Source organism: Nelumbo lutea, chromosome 2 (genome assembly GCF_056320005.1).
Source record: "Nelumbo lutea isolate HS-2025 chromosome 2, American lotus-T2T, whole genome shotgun sequence".
NCBI classification, from domain to species: Eukaryota; Viridiplantae; Streptophyta; class Magnoliopsida; order Proteales; family Nelumbonaceae; genus Nelumbo; species Nelumbo lutea.
In genome coordinates this window covers 62,474,503-62,493,967 of record NC_142685.1, presented here as the reverse complement: position 1 = coordinate 62,493,967, position 19,465 = coordinate 62,474,503, and the positions used below count along the sequence as shown (strand labels likewise).

Sequence of the window (19,465 nt, the reverse complement as noted above, 5' to 3'; positions counted from 1 at the left end):
TTAGCTTGAGGGGGGGTGTTAAAATGTTAGAGTGATGTTCGGCTAATAAGAGTTCTTATTAGCCCATTCTTATGTTTAACTTATCTTGTAATTGGGCCTGTGCTAATGGGCCTAATCCTGTTTAATGATTTAAGTCATCTGGGTGTCCCATCACTAATCAGGGGCATCCCAGTAATTTCTGGTACAGTTCGACATTCACTGCATTTCAGAGGTTCTCTTCTTTTCTTTGCTACTTCGAGTATAGCTCCTAAGATTACATTATGTACCTTGGGCTAAATCTGTAGAGGTTTTTCTAAAGGCAAAAAAAATGTGAAACACATAAGGGAGGAGAAACCCTCCACTGATTCTCATGAGTATGATGACTGGGAACAAGAGGATGCACAGATTATCACGTGGTTATGGAACAGTATGAAACCCAAGATTAGTGTAAATTTCATTTTTCCTGACACTGCCAAGGATGTGTGAGGCCATGCTAAGAAGTTGTATTCTGGTCAAGACAATACAACCAGAGTATATCAGCTGTATCAGGAATACTTTGATCCACAACAGGGCAATCAGAGTCTTGAGGAGTACTATGCTAGTATGAGAAACATTCGTAATGAGTTTAATGTTTATCACCCCCTCACTTCTGATGTCAAAATTCAGCAACAATAGAGAGAACAATTTGATGTGACTCGATTTTTTGTGGGGCTGAAATCTGAGTATGAACCAGTGCGGGCTCAAATACTAGGAGGGTTAGCTCTCCCTTCCTTAGAAGAAGTGTTTGCTCGACTTCATAGGATTTCTATTGGATCTACTAAGAACTCTAATGTTTCTGACAGATCAGCCTTTGCAGTATCAAGGGGTTGTGGTGTTAGAGGTGGAGCTCAGGGAGCTCAGTCTGGCCGTAGTGGTAGTAGTGGTCTGGTATATGGCCAGAGTGGTGGTGGTGGACCTACATATAACCGTGGTGGTGGTCGTACTTGAGGTAGAGATTCAGGGGGAGCCCGCGGCAGAAGACATGGCTCGACTCCGAGGAGGTGTACTCATTATGGTAAGGATGGACATACCATTAATTATTGCTATGACTTGCATGGTCCACCCTCAACTTGGGCCAATCATGCCATGACTAGTGACACCAGTTTCAGACAGGAGAGTCATTCAGCTGATTAGATGCCTCCTACATCCAACTGAAACACCATGGAAACAAATACTAAGCTGAGCAGTGATATGGGTGAAGTGTTTGAAGACCCTGGCAAATACCGACGAGTTGTAGGTAAACTGAACTACCTAACCATTTCTTGGCCAGATATTTCATCTGCGGTTAGTGTGGTAAGTCAGTTCATGCAGAAACCTTTGGTCCTCATTGGGATGCAGTTCTAAGAATTGTGAGGTATTTAAAAAGGGCTCCTGGTCGTGGTTTGATATACAAACGTGGTGAAAACTTGAAATAGAAGGATATACCAATGCTGACTAGGCCAGTTCTATGTCTGGTAGGAGGTCTACCATAGGCTATTGCACTTTTCTTGGGGGTAATCTGGTGACATGGAAAAGTAAGAAGCAGACAGTCGTGGCGAGAAACAATGCAGAGGCAGAATATAGAGCTATGGCACATACTACTTGTGATATAGTGTGGCTAAGGAACCTTCTACAGGTGATAGGATACAATGTTAACACTCCAATGAAGCTCTATTGTGACAATCAGGCTGCAGTTCATATTAATTCTAATCCGGTGTTTCATGAAAGAACCAAGCACATGGAGGTTGACTGTCACTTTGTGAGAGAAAAGGTATTGAATGGAGTGATAGACACTGCATATGTTAACACAGGGAACCAGTGGGCGGACTTATTTACTAAAGGGTTAAGTCGGGGAAGAGTGGACTACATATGTAACAAGTTGGCATTATATGATATATTCACCAGCTTGAGAGGGAGTGTTAGTGTAAGGGTATTTCTATCTTTATACTTATGTTGAGGTTGTTGATATGTAATATTATATTAGAACTAGTGTTCCTCACTTAAGTAAGGGCACATGTGTTTTTTCCATTATGTTAGTGATATAAAACATGTCTGGCTGAATGGGAGAGGTAATTTTTCTCTCATTCAAACCAAACTTTTCTTCTCTCCTTTTCTCCTCTTTTCTCTCTCTCTTTCTTTCTTCTTTCTTCTTCTTTCTTCTTTCTTCTTTCTTCTTTCTTCTTTCTTCTTCTTTCTTCTTTCTTCTTTCTTCTTTCTTCTTCTTTCTTCTTCTCTCTTCTTGGCTGTTATCAGACTAACAGAACTCAATGTCAGGCCGAATCATAATAAGGAGAATGCAAGAACCATATTGTCTAATATGGATATAAAAAAAAAAAAAGAAAAGGGGATAGAGAGAAGTTTCATAGTGCTCATAACCCAACCACACCAGACCAAAGACCCAAACCAATGTTCCATACAAACACCAGTACGCAAGAGCTAGAGTAAGAACCCTACCAAGTACCAACAAGATAGACAACAGCTCTAACCCTCTGCATCCCCCAAAAAAAAGAAAAGAAAAAAGAAATTGACCCTTAACACCCCATCCAAGGACCTCCCCTTGTTCCAAAATGCAGACACATTCCTTAGTTCATTTACCACTTAAAAAGATGTTAACTACCTATTGCCTAAACTTTTTTTTGAGAAATACTGCCTAAACAAAATTGAATATTCATACTATGCACCATTTGCATTGTCAGTATGAGTCTTGATCTCTTATGCACAATTGAAAAAGGGTAATGAGAGGTTATGTGGCCCAAGCAAAAAACAATGAACCCCATGATCATCATCACCTAAGCCGTATGAAACAGTAGAGGAAAATATCGCTAACAAAGAAAAAGGGTATGAGAGGTTATGTGGCCCAAGCAAAGAACAATGAACCCCATGATCATCATCATCTAAGTCGTATCCCAGCTATATGGGGTGGCAACGTGAATCCTGTTTCACTATTCTGTTCTGTTTAGTGTCATACATTGTTAAGTTAAGAGAGTTTAAATCATTTCTTACTACTTAAGCCCATGTCCTTTCTGGTCTATCCCTATCCCCTCTAGCCCCTTCAACTTGCAATAGAACAATTCTTCTTACAGGTATTGTAGATAGTCTTCCATGCATGTGACCAAACCATCCTAGTCTACTTTCACTCATTTTATCACCTATTGGAGCTACTCCTAGGTTCCTTCGAATGAGTTCATTTCCTATCCTTTCTAGTCTTCCCACTCATCCATCCCAGCATACACATTTCTGTTGCACTCATTTTTTGGACATGTTTCTTAACTTCTAACACTATGCTCCATGCAGTATTGCTGGTCTTACAACTGTTTTAGAATTTTCCTTCTAACCTGAGTAGTATTGCCAATCACATAAGACTCCAGACGCACCTCCATTTTGCCCATTCTGCATTAATTTGATGAGAAGCATCCTCCTCAATCTCTCCATTTTTCCTATCCAACTCTAATTTTGTGGGTAACACCCTTAATATCTAGCTTACATTTTTCTATAGATAGTCTCTCCCTTGTATTTACATAGCATATAATTTTGTGGGTAAAACCTCTTGTTTCCAAGGAATTTGTCCATGACCTTAATTTTGCATTTAATCCTTCATTATTTTCATTAATAAATTCAATGTCATCAACAAACAACAATGAACCCCATGATCATGTACAAAATCTACAAAGGCACCCCAAATCAAAATAATGCCCAAAATCTACAATGAGCCCCTATACCTCTCATTTCTTACCTCTGCCATTCTCTATTGTCCCTTGACACTTTTGGGCATTCCTCTAGTTAGCAAGGACAATGCTACAATATCATTGAAGAACTCTAATGTTTTTTTCTTCTACCTCTCCCTCTCACCTTCAAAGCAATCTTCTTCTAATGATCCTAGAATTGCCATCATTAGCCACCTCCAATCACCACCATGATTCACAATTTCAATATTGATGGACATTTTTCCATACCATAATAGGAAAATTGTCAAGGTTATTTCACCAAGATATTTAAAAAACCTAAAAAATAAGGGAAATGACTAAAAAACATAGAATTTGTTAATAAAACATCATGTAATTGCACGTTAAGAGTCAGAAAAACAATAGCATGCAACCTCTAAAATCAAATAAGAAAATATTAAGAGACTAAAATAGCTTTCTCTCTCTGTCTCTTTCTTAGTCTTTTAGCCATCTTCTCTTCTATACAAAAGTCATTCACTTGTTGTTTGATTTCTATCTTTCTTGTTAATATACATTTTAATCAAATTGAGAACCCTCTTAGTTGTTTTTCTTTTTATCCCCTTTTTTAAATTATTATGACTTAGTAAGCGAACCGCATTGAAAATAGTAAACCAATCATCCAATCACAAAAACCCCATTTTCTCTTATAGGAAAAAATTTCCATAAATTTTTAACAAAATATTATAAAGTTTGGAAAATTCTAAAATGCAAATTTTAGATGTTTGATTTATCAACGACATTCAAAATATCCCTAATATATCATGTTTATGTAGGAGAAGAGGATCCTTGGAATATTTCATATTGCCCACTCACAAAATGGGGAGATTTCTAGGAGATTTCACCAAAACCTACCAATATTGTAAAACATGCTCACCACCAACAGCATCCTATTTCTTCACTCATTTTCTTCTAGGCACCTAAATGTGGCTTCAACATGTTTCTCTCCTACCAAGAAAAATAACTCAAGTGTTTTATCCATTTTGATCTCTACAACCACCACCTGATTTATAGGAATTGTTCTATCAATTAAAAAATAAATCATTTTTTATTGGAAATGGTAAGTTCATTAATACAAAATTAAGTACAACTCTCAACCCCTAAACAAGTGTTGAGTCCCCAGCATCTTTATTACAAAATAGCCCAGCAATCTTTATTACAAAACTGCCCACTAATCTCCCTTGTTGTATTGAGGATTTCCCTTATTGTCTATAAATCCAGGCTCCCAACTTATCTGATTGCAGCTAGTCCCCCTCTATCTCAACTTGGTGTTAACCCCAATTGTTTGGCATATCTTACACCTTAAAACAAGGCCATCACCTCCACTCTCAGTGAGTCCCCCACTCCTATCGACCCCAAAAACATAGCCACAGTTTTGCCATTTTCATCTCTAAATATTCCCCCTATAGGGCCCAGGTTACCTCTAGAGCTCCCATCAAAGTTCAGCTTCATTCTTTGTTATGCTAGTAGGGACCACAACTCCTACACAGTAGGTTTTATGGAAGTTGTAGATGCCACCACTCCCCAATTCCTATAAATGTCCTCAGCTGAGAAATCTTTAAACAAATTCAAAGTTTTCAACCATTGAATAATCATATTGGTTATTCTTTCTATAGTTTCCTCCTTGGATATCTCCACTCCTTTAAAGATCCTATTGTTTCTTTCTTCCCAAACTAACCTTAGTATAATTTCTCTCAAGGATCTCCACATTAATTTTATCAAAAAAAAAAGGCTCTCGACATTAATCTCCCACACCTCTTCGGTTGCCTGAAAAAGCTTGGGTCTAAAAGACTTACAACGTCCTAGGGAGGTGTCCACCTACAACCAAAGATAGAAGAGAACCAGGTCCAAATAAAGCACACAAACTGACAAGAAATTAATACGTGTGATCGTCTTACCAGTCACCGGAACCCAAACAAAGGCTACAAACACGGGGTGACAGGCAAAAATTTGGCCTTTTTCTTTGCAACATATCTAGAGTATTGGTTTTTTTGGAGAACCATCTCCCAACAAAAAGCCTAAATTTTTGGAGGTACATGCCGACACCAAACCTCCTTTGAAGGAAAGTTCCTTGCGGGGTTTGTTTATTGAATAAGGACATCAAAGATAGAGGAACAAATGAACACACCAGAAGGGGAAGGTTTCCAAATTCTATTGTCCAAATAAGATTGATTCAGATAGGTTGACCCTAAAAGAGTAACTTATTCATCCACCATTACCATTTCCGATCCATTAGACCTCCTTAAACCCAAGTCCCATGAATTATCAATAAAAACTGAAGAGATCACTCTCATTTTATTTTCTAACAATGAATAAATAGTAGGGAACCTATCACTGAGGGGAATCTCTCTAACCCAAACATCCTTTCGAAACAACACTTCGTTTCCTACACAGGCATCAAATTTAAAGCAAGGAAGGGTGGAAGGCAATATACCATGAATAGCTTTGCAAGGAGAGCATCGAGAAGGCAATAAATCATTATGTTAACTTGGTGAATTTGTCAAACCAAACCTTCTTATTCTCAACCTCACCTCCCTCCTTTTCTAACTAATCCAACCCTTCTTCAACCTCAACTTCTTTGTCACCTCCTACGACCTCCAATGCCTCCTCCATCTCTAGCCAAGCCAGGTCCCATATACCTTATGAGGAGGAGATTTTGATCAAATGGCAAACTGATAGACACCCCCACTGAATCCATTACCTCCCTTCCTTCATATTGATTGGTGTGAGACCCTAAACAAAATAAGAGAACAAGAATAAGCTTCCATGTGCATCAACTCCTCACCTTCTACACCTACAATACGGGCCAGTTGAGCAAACCACAATCAAGCATAATCCGAGAAACATGAAACTAATAATCTTTAAGGCTGCATTTGGAAGCGATATAAATCAAGAACCAATTTAAATTTTACACCGGTTCATTTTGTAGGCATTTGGAAGAAGCGTGTAATTATGATCGACGTAAAACTCCACTCCGGTTTAGATTTGTTGGCGTTTGGATGGAGTGGAGTTTTACATCGTGAATCGATGTAAAACCTCATCAAGCATAAAGTTTTACATCAATAATCAATGTAAATACTACATTGATTTTATCGATGTAAAACTTTACACTATTTTTATCACGGTTTTCAAAATGTAATGGTCACCTATATATACGGTTCAGTGTAAAACGTCATCAATGTACTTTTACACTGATGACGTTTTACACCGGATCCAAACAAAGCCTAAGTTTCACACAGACCTACCACTAAGAGAGAGAATGAGACTTGTTTCCTATTTGTGCATCACTTATATACCTCCATTATCACTTCTTCAATACACTTCTGAAGACCTTCATCATCATTAGATTTTAATCCAGCATGTATTGGGCATTTGGGCTCTTGACACTCTTGGGCCAATATTGGCCTTAAGCCTGTCCCACACAACACTGATCATCACTAAGAACTTAGATTTCAGACCCACCTGTCGAGCCTGCCCTATTTAAACCTGCCACAGATCCAACCAAATCCCGATCCGCAACAAATGGCCCTGGACCCAAAATTGGACCATTCACCAAAATGAGAGGCCCATACTTCATGCCACTTATACTTCATGCCATTATAGGCATAAGTGTAATTTCCCAACAATCAGCAGGACCTCCAAATGTATGTCAGTCAATGACTGCTAATGAAAATGAATTCACCTTTAACACTCCTAAAAAGATAGTCACGATGTTCCACCTCTTTTAGTCTCTTTGGGACATAAATTTTAGCCCTGGTTTTGGTTGCATTCCTTGTGGCTTTCTGCTGTATATCTTTAACCCAGCTTGCCATATTACATCATAGCAGTTTGGAGGTTATTAAGTATTGTAATCAACTCTGAAATCTGAATTGCTTTAATTTCACTGCCTTAATCCTTCATTCACAAAAATAAGTGGCCTATTATCCTTTCCTTTTATCTTGGTTCAACTTATCCAGAAAGTTCAGGTTTCTAAGCTAACTTGAATTCTTCCAAAATTTCTGGAAACATGATCATTTGGAAGCAGGGAAAGAATGCAATTTCGAATGAGAAAGACATATTTCAGAGGCAGGAAGAACAGTAATTACCAGATCAAGGTCCTCTTTTTCTACTATTTCTATATCAGAAATTTGCCCTTCATATCGTCGTTTAAGATATGCCTCAACATCCAATTCCATTTTATCCTGGAACATCATCGAAAGCACAAATTATCAAAAATGAAAATTCAAAAACAATGAAATCAAAATATTAACGCACTAACTACTGAAAAAAAGATTCTGTTAACCCAATTTTTTATCAGAAGTTCCAATCCTGCTCCTCCTGTCAGGTATTGTTTTAACTGTACCTTTGTGGCTGCGTAGAAGTAAGGAGGAAATTTATATTTCGATTTAAAAGTAGATCCATCCTGCAGCCAAAAAAAAGTAAAACAATTGAATATAAACCGAAGTCTAAGCCAGATTAGCGAACGGGAAAGAAAAAATATTTCCAAAATGACCAGTAAAACAACCTATCCTGCTTATGGAAGCATGTGCTGTTCGATTAAAGGAAGGAGGGGGGAGATACCTGAGAAACAAAGTAAAGATCCGCACAACCATATGTCTTGTTAGTATCTTCATCCTCCCACGATGACTGCAAAAAATGAGAACATTGAAAATATTTCCAAATGAATTCTAGGAGCATATAAATGGGCAATTGGGAGAAAGGAAGACGGGAATGAAGACCACGAATTGGGAGCAAGTGACTTACAGATGCAAAAGTCAGCAACCATCCAAGCCTCTTTTCGCCTTCGGTGAACAGATCAAAGCCTAGTTTTGATTCAAGTTCTTCTTCGGCACTGCGAATGAGCTTTTGCTTCTTGGTACTTCTCGAATCCCTGCGATCTCTCCGCCTACCTTCATTGTTCATGGTTGCTTCCTAGTGCAGCTTCTAATCACTCGGAAATGGACGTAGAAAAAAAATAAGTCTGTACCTCTGATTCAATCAACAGACTTAAAACCCTAGATGCTAGCTAACGTTGGATAGGATTCTCGAGTAATAGTTGCCGGAGAAGTTCGCGAACCCCTCGGTCTTGACATAGTTGCCGCGCAACCCCTACTGACCGTTTTCCCGCGCTTTCTTCATGTATTTATATCCTATTTTGTTTGACAGAAATACCCCTTATATCTTGGGAAAATCGTGAAAATTGGATAAGTTGTTGGGTCGAAGGTCTTAGGCTTACGCAGCTAGAAGCTACGAGCCTACGACCCGTATCGCGGGAAACGCTATCCGAACTCGAAATCGAAATCGGTCCACTTAATGACGATCCGAATTCGATCGGTTTGTAACTGGACTAACTATGGACAAAACCTTATCCCTTATCCCATGTGCTATGATCCGGCTCGATTTGGTATCCTATTAATAAAGCTGGTTTCAACGTTGTAATTTTACTAAATAATAATGGGTTTAAGTTTAATGCGTTCATTTTGTTAGTAAAGTATCAAAGTAACTCTTCGTTCATTTTATGGAGGGTATATGATATGTTTGTCACTAATATCTGGTTGCAATAACAAGAATCCAATATAAATCTGACTAATATATTTATTTTGAATGTGGAAATTAGCAAGACAACATAGGATTTGGGTATATCCAATTTTAGTGAAACCAATGGCCCATTTGAGCACTCTCCAATTGTCTTACACACTATATAGCTATAAGGAATATATTTGGTCCTCTTAGATTTGAAGACATGTGCTGTAAGAAAAGTATATTTAACATAAATTAGTGGAAGGTTCAAAGCCCACGTATGAGGAGCAACAAATTAGATAATTTTAGCCATTCAAAATAACATTGATGTTAGCCATGTTCATTTGCTTTGAAATCTGACATCTGAACATGCAATAACTATCTTAAGAAGTATATTGGTATTAGTGAATTTTTCTTTCATCTAAACTTTAAATGTAGATAATATTGTTTTGAATTATGAATTTTAAGATTTATCAAATATTTATTTTGACTCCATATATGAGAGTTTTTATTTGTCTTTTGGGGATACCATTGAAAAAAAAAAAAAAGTTGTATCATTGCACTTTAAGAGATAAGAGATAAGAGGAAACAAACAACCATTTTAGTCATTCTCCATATGAGGAGCAACAAATTAAACAATAACCTAATAGAATTTTGGAAGTCATTGAACTTTTTTGGAAACAATGTTTGCATGTCTCTTAGCTACATGAGGGAGACTGCAACATCACCTTCTTTCATATCTCCTCCACCAATAGAAGAAGACAATACATTATTTAGGCTCAGGAAAAAAGTTGATAGTGGACCTGGGATTTGGTTGAAATGAGTGCCTTGGTGCAAGAAATTTTCATTATGTTATTTTCTTCTTGTCTATTCCCAATAGCTTCAACCTTTCAAAATCTCTCTTGCCAATGCAAATTACTACAGAGATAATGCTCTTCTTAGTAGGGTTCATGATGCAAAGGAAGTGTGGAAGAGACATTATTCTCTACTGTGCTAAGGCACTAAGCCTAAACAAGCTACTTGTGGCCAAACATGTTGGCAATAAGTGGGAACAAATTTGGCAGGCTTTGTAAGTTTTTATTTTTTTCAAAAACCCAAACACTTGTTGAAATTGATCGCACAACCATTGTGTTACTTCAAACAAAAAAAAAAGATAATGTGGACTCCACACATGATCTCTAGCCCATTAACCTTGTTAATGTGTCTTATAAAGTTGTAATGAAAAAAATTGTAAACATATTAAAGCCTCTTCCTGATAGGCTCATTTTCGCCCTTCCAAAACACCTTCATCCATAGGTGCAAGATTCAATATAGTAGAAATATTGCTACTAAGAGAGATTGTGCACTATTACTCAAAATTATTTGGTTAACATGAAAACTTTTAATCGAAGTTAGGTATTGCCAAAGCCTACGATCGAGTTGAGTAGAAGCTTATTGATTGGTCTCTTCAAATAATGGGATTTCTTTGAGTAATTTCATAACTTAACTTGTGTATTTCATCTACATCTTTTTAGTAAGCTGCTAAGTGATCATTTGGGGGAGAGGGTCACAACAAAAAATGTTGGGACATGGATACCCTCTCTCCCCGTACATCTTCATTATAGTTTTTGATGTGTGTATCTAAACTGTTGATCCAAAATTTCGACATAATTTGATAAGATGGGGTTCACATGATGCATATGGTGAATGTTAGAAATTCCTCAATGAAATGTTATAAATGTTTGATGTTTGTAAAGTTGAATGTTAGAAATTCCTCATTGATATATTTTAATTGAAGTTACAGGGTTAGAGGTCTTATCATCTCTCATGTGTGTGAAGTTCTAATAAAGCCAACCATCTCAATGGTGCCCTCGTATTACATGGCAATTCAAAACATTTATAAAGGTGTTTGTAAGAAAAATAATGCTCTAGCTCACAATTTTGGGTGGGAATTAATTTGAACTAAGGGTGTTAATGGACCAGTCTTTGATTGGACTTTGTTCAATCCAAAATCAATTTGGATGGACCAACAAGACATATTGGATTAGATCAATTTAGTTCAAAATATTTATTAGATTGGATTGGACATGGTCTGACCGTAATAAATTTATATTGGAGTAGGTTGGATTAAGCCAATATCTGGTCCAATGATATAAGATAAAAATATAGGTGTCAATGGATCGTGTTTGGGTTGAAACCAATCTAAATCAAAATGAATTTCAACATATTAGATTGTCCATACATCAAATTGTACCAGTCCAAAATATTCATTGGATAAGATCAAACCTGGTCCATTTATTATGTATTCAGGTTGGACTGGATCAAATATGTTATTAAAAACAAATTCTCAACTTTAAATATTAACTGTGGGGTTCAGTAATAGAGGGGGTGAGAGTATCATTCTTTTGAATCCAAGTCTAACTTTTGAAATGCAAGACATGAAAATGGGGGATGCCCTATTTGGAGAAGTATGTTAACTAGTAAGAATGGCCCTTTAAAGGGGTCGTGTTTCATTATTGGCAGTGACAGACAAGTTATATATATGAAGATCCATGGCTTCCTTCTAGACTTGTTAGAAGCACTTCATGTATTTATAATGTTGATTGAATAATGTTAGAGTTGATGAACTCCGATACTAAAAATTGGAAACGCGACATTATTTATTCTTTACTTGAACAAACTACTCATCTTATTTGCAATATCCCCTTGCTAATTGACATGCAAAATGCTCAATATCGTATATCATGCTTGTCGCCTCATGCCCAAAGGAGTCTTTACATCATCATCAGCTTATTTGTCCTTTAGCTTCGAAAGTTTCTTCATATTCACAACACCTACCTTTTAATGGTATGTCAAAGGCCATTTTTTTGGAATATATGACTACCACCTTGTGTTTTCACTTTTCATTGGTATTTGATGAAGGAAGATTTGGCCCGATCTTACAGTTATGCGACACGTGGCAAAAGCAACAGTTTGGCACAAAAGTAAGCCTAAGGTGCGAACACCAAGGGGAGAAACCAGCGGACCGAACTCCCTACTAGGGGCCCGAACTCACCATTGGCCCCAAACCAGAAAGTAATCCAAATTGGCCTGCCTTGCAACAGTTCGGGACATACCTCGCCGAACTGGCCTACCTTGCAATAATTCGGGACATACCACGCCAAACTGGCCTGCCTTGTAACAGTTCGGGATACACCTCGCCGAACTGGCCAGCCTTGTAACAGTTCAGGATACACCTCGTCGAACTGGCCAGCCTTGTAATAGCTTGGGATACCCCTCGTCGAACTGACTTGCCCTATACATACCTCGGAACTCAAGACTTCGCCTCGCTCACCACTCCACATCACCTTCAGGGCACCAAAACCAAACAAATCGTACTATGCCTGACACTGACTTGGGATCTGACGCTTGACGGTTGCACTCTAAACGGCCACCTGCCACCGCCACCTGACACCACCATCTCCAGTTAGAGAGACGGTTAGGCAGTGACGATTCTGTCCCAGCAGAAAGGATGACGGCCGAATTGACAGACGTAAGAGTAATCATACCCGACCTGACAAGGGCCTCGGAGCGAGTGCGCGAAGTGATTATAAGAGCCCCCTGCCCCTAACACACAAGGTATGTGAACTTTGCGCTATCTGGTCTACACTTTGCCTTTGAGAGATTACTGACTTGAGCTTCGGAGTTATCACACCGGGTTCCCCTCGGAGTTCTCTCATCTTTCCCGTTTCAGGCTCCCTGACACTCAAGCTCAGAGGCGAGTTCGTTGACAGCTAAGACCGGACGGATCGCGCTCCATCAATTGGCGACGTCTGTGGGAAAGCTTCTAAAAGCCTCCCTCTAAATCTCTTTTACCTACCCTTATTTCAAAAACTCCAACACCCACTCTAACACCGAAATGGCCTCCTCCAACAGTGCTGGACGTGGAACCGAAATAGCCACTACTGGGGAACAACTTCATTTTCCGGCGGTGTGCATTGGGCAATTCACCATCCCCCTTTTAGTGGATGGGACCCCAAGTTTGAATGTGCCACATGCGGTGGCACCTCTGAACACTCCCTCGCTGAACATCCCTCTTCCACTCCCCATCAAAATGAACTTCGCAGAACCAACTGTTGTCCCACTGGCAGCCCGCCAAAACCAGATAGATGATTTGATGCAATGCATGCGGGCAATGCAGGCCCAAATGCAGCAATTTCAGTAGCACCAACTCCAACAACACCAGGTGTTGCACCACCTCTCCCAACACCAATATCAACAACAATTCCCTCAGCTACCCTTGAACCAGCCACTCCCCCCCCGGCACCCTGTTTCAAAGCCGGTCAAGGCCTCCCCTCAAGGTGGACGACCTCACCAAGGAGAGGCTTCCCGACAGCAGAACCCCCTAACAGTCAGGCCACATCCCCGGGCCGAAAGCAAAGAAAGATCACCCCTCTTTGCAGCCCGCCGGTGGGTCAAGAACATTGCCAACAAAGTCACCTCGGCACTCCAAGCCCGAGTTCCCACTCACGGATAACTGCTTCAGTGCCTTAGTAGCAGGCCAGCAATCCGAGCCCATCGAGCTCGGCAACACGGAGGCAAGCAGCGCCAGCACCAGGCCCACTCAAAGAAGTCGTAGGCGAAGTCGCCGAACTGCTACCCACGTGCTACCTGAGCTCAAAGGCAAGGAAGAAACGAGCTCGGGGGAGGTAAAAACCGTCCCCATTCTCTCAGTTCCTTCCCCCCTTTCAGTAGAACTTTTGGCAGTCCCCTTGCATAGAGATTTCAAACTCCCTTCTCTGGACAAGTATGATGGGTCCTTTGACCCCAACGACCACGTCGACGCGTTTCAGTCGCAAATGCACCTCGCTAGGGCAAGCGAGTCATGCATGTGCGTGGCCTTCACCACCACCTTCAGAGGGGTGGTCCGCACCTGGTACCGGAACCTAGCTTCCGGGTCAATAAGAAGCTGGCCCCATTTTGTGCAGATCTTCACTACGCACTTTGTTACTAGCAAAAGATGTCCCAGAACCGAGGAAAGTATCTTCGGGGTAATCCAAAGAGAGGGAGAACCCATCCGGAGCTACATCAAACGGTTCAATGAAGCATGTTTGCAGATCCCTCGGTTAGACCCCGCGGTACACTTCGCTGCGACCAAAAGAGGGGTGACGCACAAAGAGTTCAAATGGCACATGGTGGCCAGCCAGCCAGCAACCATGGCCGACTTCCTCAAGCTCGCGGACAAGTTTATGAGAATAGAGGAAGAGATCAACCAGAGAAACGAAGGCGGGGTTGGAAAAAGAAAAAGAGAAGGCGAGCAGCCCTCCAACCCCAGTGACAGAAGAGACCATAATCGATAAGCGAAGCCAAGCCAGCCGTCCCGAGCTCCCTTAGCAGTTCGGACGGATTACACACAATTGAACACAAGGCGGACCGAGATCCTGATGACGATCAAGGACGCCCCTTACGTAAAGTGGCCACCTCACCCGAAGAGCAACCCCAACGAGAGGAACAAAAATTTATATTGTAATTTTCATAAAGATCACGGTCATACCACTGAGCAATGTAATAACCTCCGCGACAAGATAGAAGGACTCATCCGTCGCGGGTACTTAAGAAATTTTGTACATTATGACAATAGTAATAAAGTAGGTCGGCAAGGGGAACACGGGAAGGATGTTCCCGAGCCGAGCAACAGACTGACCGAAGCCTTGCAACGACCTCCCCAGAAGAAAGGCTAGTCCGGGGAACCATCCACATGATAGTGGGCGGTTCGGTGGTGGCAGGATGCACTTCGGCGGCAGTAAGGACGTCAGTTCGCGAAGCAGCCCGAGAGGAGCAGAACCCTCCCAAGAGGCCGAAGAAGAAAGAATCGATCTTTTTTACAGAAGACGACGCGCGAGGTGTTCACTACCCCCACGACGACGCGCTCGTCATAAAGCTAAGGATCAGCGACTTCGAAGTCCAACGCGTACTGGTAGACTCAGGCAGTTCAGCGGACATACTATTCAAATCGGCGTTCGACCAATTGCAGTTGCAGAAAAGCAATTTGAAACCCGCTCACACTCCTCTGGTAGGCTTCGGCAAAGAGGAAGTCAGGCCCTTGGGAAAAATAACAGTACCTGTGGAAGTCGGCACATGGCCGTGCGCGGTGAGACTCAACCACGATTTCCTGGTGGTCGCGACCACCTCCCCATACAACGCCATAATAGGGCGACCAATTATGCATATTCTGCATCCAGTGGTCTCCACCTATTGTCTGGCAATGATGTTACCCATGGACTTCGGTGTGGGGGTAGCGCGGGGCAACCAACTTGAGTCTCGCAAATGCTATGTTGCCGCCCTGAAAGGGAAAAACCAAGGCAGTCGACGATCTCGAACTAGAGCGACCTGCGGAGTAGGGCGAGGAGCGAGCTTCGCCTACTAAGGAAATAGTCGCAGTCCCGGCCTCGGCTACAGATCCGGCGCGAACACTACAGATCGGTGCCTCCGTCAACGGGCTTTTGCGAACTGAACTGGTGAGTTTCTTACTCTAAAATTTAGACATTTTTGCATGGTCCGCGGCAGATATGCCCGGTATTGACCCCGACCTTATAACTCACAAGCTTAACACTGACCCTGTAGTCAGACCCATTAGACAAAAGAAACGCAACTTAGCCCCGGAGTGCTGGAGGGCGGTCGACGAAGAAGTCGAAAAGCTCATTGCAACGGACTTTATAAGGGAAGTTCATTACCCGAGCTGGGTAGCCAACCCAGTGCTGGTGAAAAAAACCAATGGCAAGTGGCACATGTGCGTCGACTACACCGACTTGAACCGAGCTTGCCCAAAAGATTGCTTCCCCCTGCCCCGAATTGACCGCCTGGTGGACGCGACCTCGGAACACGAGCTACTAAGCTTCCTGGACGCCTACTCAGGCTACAACCAGATTAAGATGGACCAGTACGACCAAGAGAAAACCAGCTTCATTACCGAGTTCGACCTGTACTATTACAAGGTCATGCCCTTCGGGCTAAAGAATGCTGGTGCAACCTTTTAAAGACTTGTAAATAAACTTTTACGGCCTTTAAACCTAAACACTGCGACTAAACCCAGTTTTCGCGAGAATTAATAAAAGACTTGGATTCTGTCTTCCAAATTCTGCGTCAATATAACATGAGACTAAACCCAAACAATTGTGTCTTCGGTGTCACCTCGGGTAAGTTTCTAGAGTACATTGTCAACTGGCGCGGTATTGAGGCCAATCCAGACAAAATAAAGGGCATCCTTGACATGAGACCACCTCGGAAAGTAAAACAAGTTCAAAGGCCAAACGGCCGCATAGCCGCTCTGAGTCGCTTCATGTCGAAGTCGGCAGACTGCTGCCTACCTTTCTTCAAGGCAATCAAAGGCAAATGGTTCGAATGGACCCGAGATTGCCAGCTCGCGTTCGACGAGCTAAAGACTTACCTCGCCACCTTACCAACTTTAGCCAGACCCGAGGAGGGCGAGGTCTTAGAACCGTACCTCTCAGTGAGCGACGAAGTGGTCAGTTCGGTATTAGTAAAACAACTAGATCGGGTCCAGCGACACGTCTATTATGTTAGTAAATTCTGCAGGGAGAAGAAACAAGGTACCCGCAGATAGAAAAAATTGCCTACGCACTGGTGATATCAGCTCAGAAACACCGCTCGTACTTCCAAGCTCACACCGTCGTCGTCTTAACCGACAAACCCCTAAGACAAGTCTTATTGAAGCCCGAGGTCTCCGGTAGGCTGACAAAGTGGGTCATCGAACTCAGCGAGTACGATCTCCAGTACAAACCACAGACCGCAATTAAGGCCCAAGCTTTGGCAAATTTTATCGCCGAGTGCACTTTCAGTCACGAAGCCCTAAAGGTTGAGCCCGAGGTCCCTAGTTCGAGCGAACCTGGAGCTCCCGGGCCAATAGAGTCTGAACCCCGTGAAATAGCAGCCAGTGTGGCATCTCTCCTGGACAGGCGAAACACGAACTGGGATGAGGAGCCCTGGATCCTTCACGTGGATGGTTCCTCGAACCAGCAAGGCAGCGGGGCTGGAATAGTCTTATGCGGCCCGGGAGGCACAAAATTAGAATACGCACTATGCTTTGAGTTCGCGGCATCCAACAACGAGGCGGAGTACAAAGCATTGATAGCCGGGCTGAACCTAGCGCGTAAGGTAAATGCAAAGCACTTGGTCATCTGCAGCGATTCCCGACTTGTGGTGAACCAAGTTACGGGCGAGTATGAAGCATACGAGCTCTCCATGATCGCATATTTGGCGAAAGTAAAAGAGGCCCTGCTCAACTTCCAGTCACACTTCATTAGGCAAATCCCAAGGTCAGAGAACACTGAGGCCGACGCTCTGTCCCGGTTAGCCAGCACAAGTCACAACAACATGAGAACCGTGTACATAGAGGATTTACCTCGGCCTAGTATTCTCGGGGGGACAGAGGAGGCCACTCCCGTCATCGAAGCAAAGCCGAGCTGGATCGACCCACTCGCGAGCTTCTTGATAGACAGAACCCTCCCTGTAGAACGCAATGCGGCCAAGAGGGTGCAGCACCAGGCAGCCAAATACGTCATAATAGATGAATGGTTATACCGACGGTCCTACACGCTCCCTTACTTGCGTTGCCTGCGACCTGCCGAAGCCGAGTTCGTACTCTGCGACACTCATGAAGGCCTGTGCGACAGACACTTGGGGGGCAGAGCACTCGCCCAAAAAACACTTCGACAAGGATACTACTGGCCAACGATGAAGGCAGAGGCTGTCGAGCTCGTCAGAAAATGCGACAAGTGTCAGAAACACGCCAATATCCACCATCAGCCTGCTTCCGACCTCAAATACCTCGCCAGCCCATGGCCCTTTACACAATGGGGCATCGACCTCCTGGGGCCATTCTCGCCAACAACAGGTGGAAGAAAATTCCTAATTGTTGTAGTAGATTACTTCACGAAGTGGATAGAAGCCGAACCTCTGGCAACTGTTACGACTCGAAACATACAGAACTTCTTTTGGAAGAACATAATATGTTGTTTCGGGTTACCTCGGGTACTAATTTCCGACAACGGCAAGCAGTTCAAGGATATCAAGTTCCAAGAGTGGTGCCAGAACATGGGGATTCGGCAAAACTTCACATTAGTCGCGCACCCGTAGGCAAATGGTCAGACGGAAGTAATGAACAGAGCCATCCTGCGCGGACTGAAAGCACGTCTAGATCGAGCTAAGGGATTATGGGCCAAAGAGCTACCAAGTGTCTTGTGGGCTCACCGAACTACAGAAAAAACCGCCACGGGAGAAACCCCCTTCAACCTCACCTACGGCACTAAAGCAGTAATCCCGACGGAAATCAAAGTACCAACATTGCGACTAGAAACATATGAAGATCAGACGAATGAAGATGAGTTACGTACCAACCTTGACCTACTGGATGAGGTAAGGGACCTCGCACACATCCGGACAGCGGCCTACCGGCAGCAGGTAGCTCGCTACTACAACGCCAGAGTAAAGCAACGAAGCTTTCGAGTCGGCGACCTAGTCCTTCGTAAGATTATGGTGCTCGAACCCGGCGTGACAAAACTGGGAAAGGCCCTATAAAGTAAAGAGAGCGCTCAGGGGGGCATACGAGCTCGAAACCTTGGAAGGCAAACAAGTACCTCGAGTGTGGAACATCGTGAACTTAAGGCAATACTACCTATAAACCGCCAAGCGAAGTGGACGAAATCGCTATAAGGTCCTATGGGCCACGATGCAGAGCCAAGAGGAACCTCGGCGTAAACAATCAAAGAAAAGTCGGGCATATTATCAACTCAGCAAAAAATCAGTTCGCTGCAAAAGCCTACAGGTCGCGGAAGTACAATAACCCAAACAAGAAAGTGGCATATTATCAGTTCGACAAAGAATCAGTTCGGGAAAAAGGAACACGGGCAAAAGGATTTTCTATTCCGTTGCAAGAAACAGGAGTACATTGGCCATTAGAAGGCACTTCAAAAAAAAAAAAAAGATTATCTTTACATGCGTAGAGCTACTTCTTCGCCATCAGAAGGCACTTCAACAACACCCGAAGGCCCTGCCTCTCCTTTAGAGTCCGGCTTGCCATCGGCAGCATTGGCCATCTCCTGAGTTATACACGAAGTGGATATGACACTAACATCGAGGTCGAGGTACGTGTTCCGGATCATCCACCGTCTCAGCTTGAACCCCCTTCTGTAAGAATCCACCATCAGATCGTCAAAACGCGGAGAGACAATATAGTCTTCAACGGCCTTTTTCTTGGCGTCTTCAATGCCTTG

At 42.5% G+C, this 19,465-nt stretch overlaps 1 protein-coding gene across 1 annotated transcript in view; it reads right to left on the bottom strand.

The window, feature by feature from the left end:
- LOC148871126 (DNA polymerase epsilon catalytic subunit A-like) overlaps nucleotides 1–9,083 on the bottom strand; it is an 89,967-nt gene extending 80,884 nt beyond the window's left edge. Inside the window, exons 1-4 of the mRNA XM_088967631.1 lie at nucleotides 8,460–9,083; nucleotides 8,277–8,342; nucleotides 8,059–8,118; nucleotides 7,802–7,897 (exon numbers count right to left, since the gene is read on the bottom strand). Of these exons, the coding sequence (XP_088823757.1) occupies nucleotides 7,802–7,897; nucleotides 8,059–8,118; nucleotides 8,277–8,342; nucleotides 8,460–8,618 (381 nt within the window). The 5' untranslated portion in view covers nucleotides 8,619–9,083. The remainder of the gene's footprint in view (nucleotides 1–7,801; nucleotides 7,898–8,058; nucleotides 8,119–8,276; nucleotides 8,343–8,459) is intronic.
- Nucleotides 9,084–19,465: the final 10,382 nt, after the last annotated feature.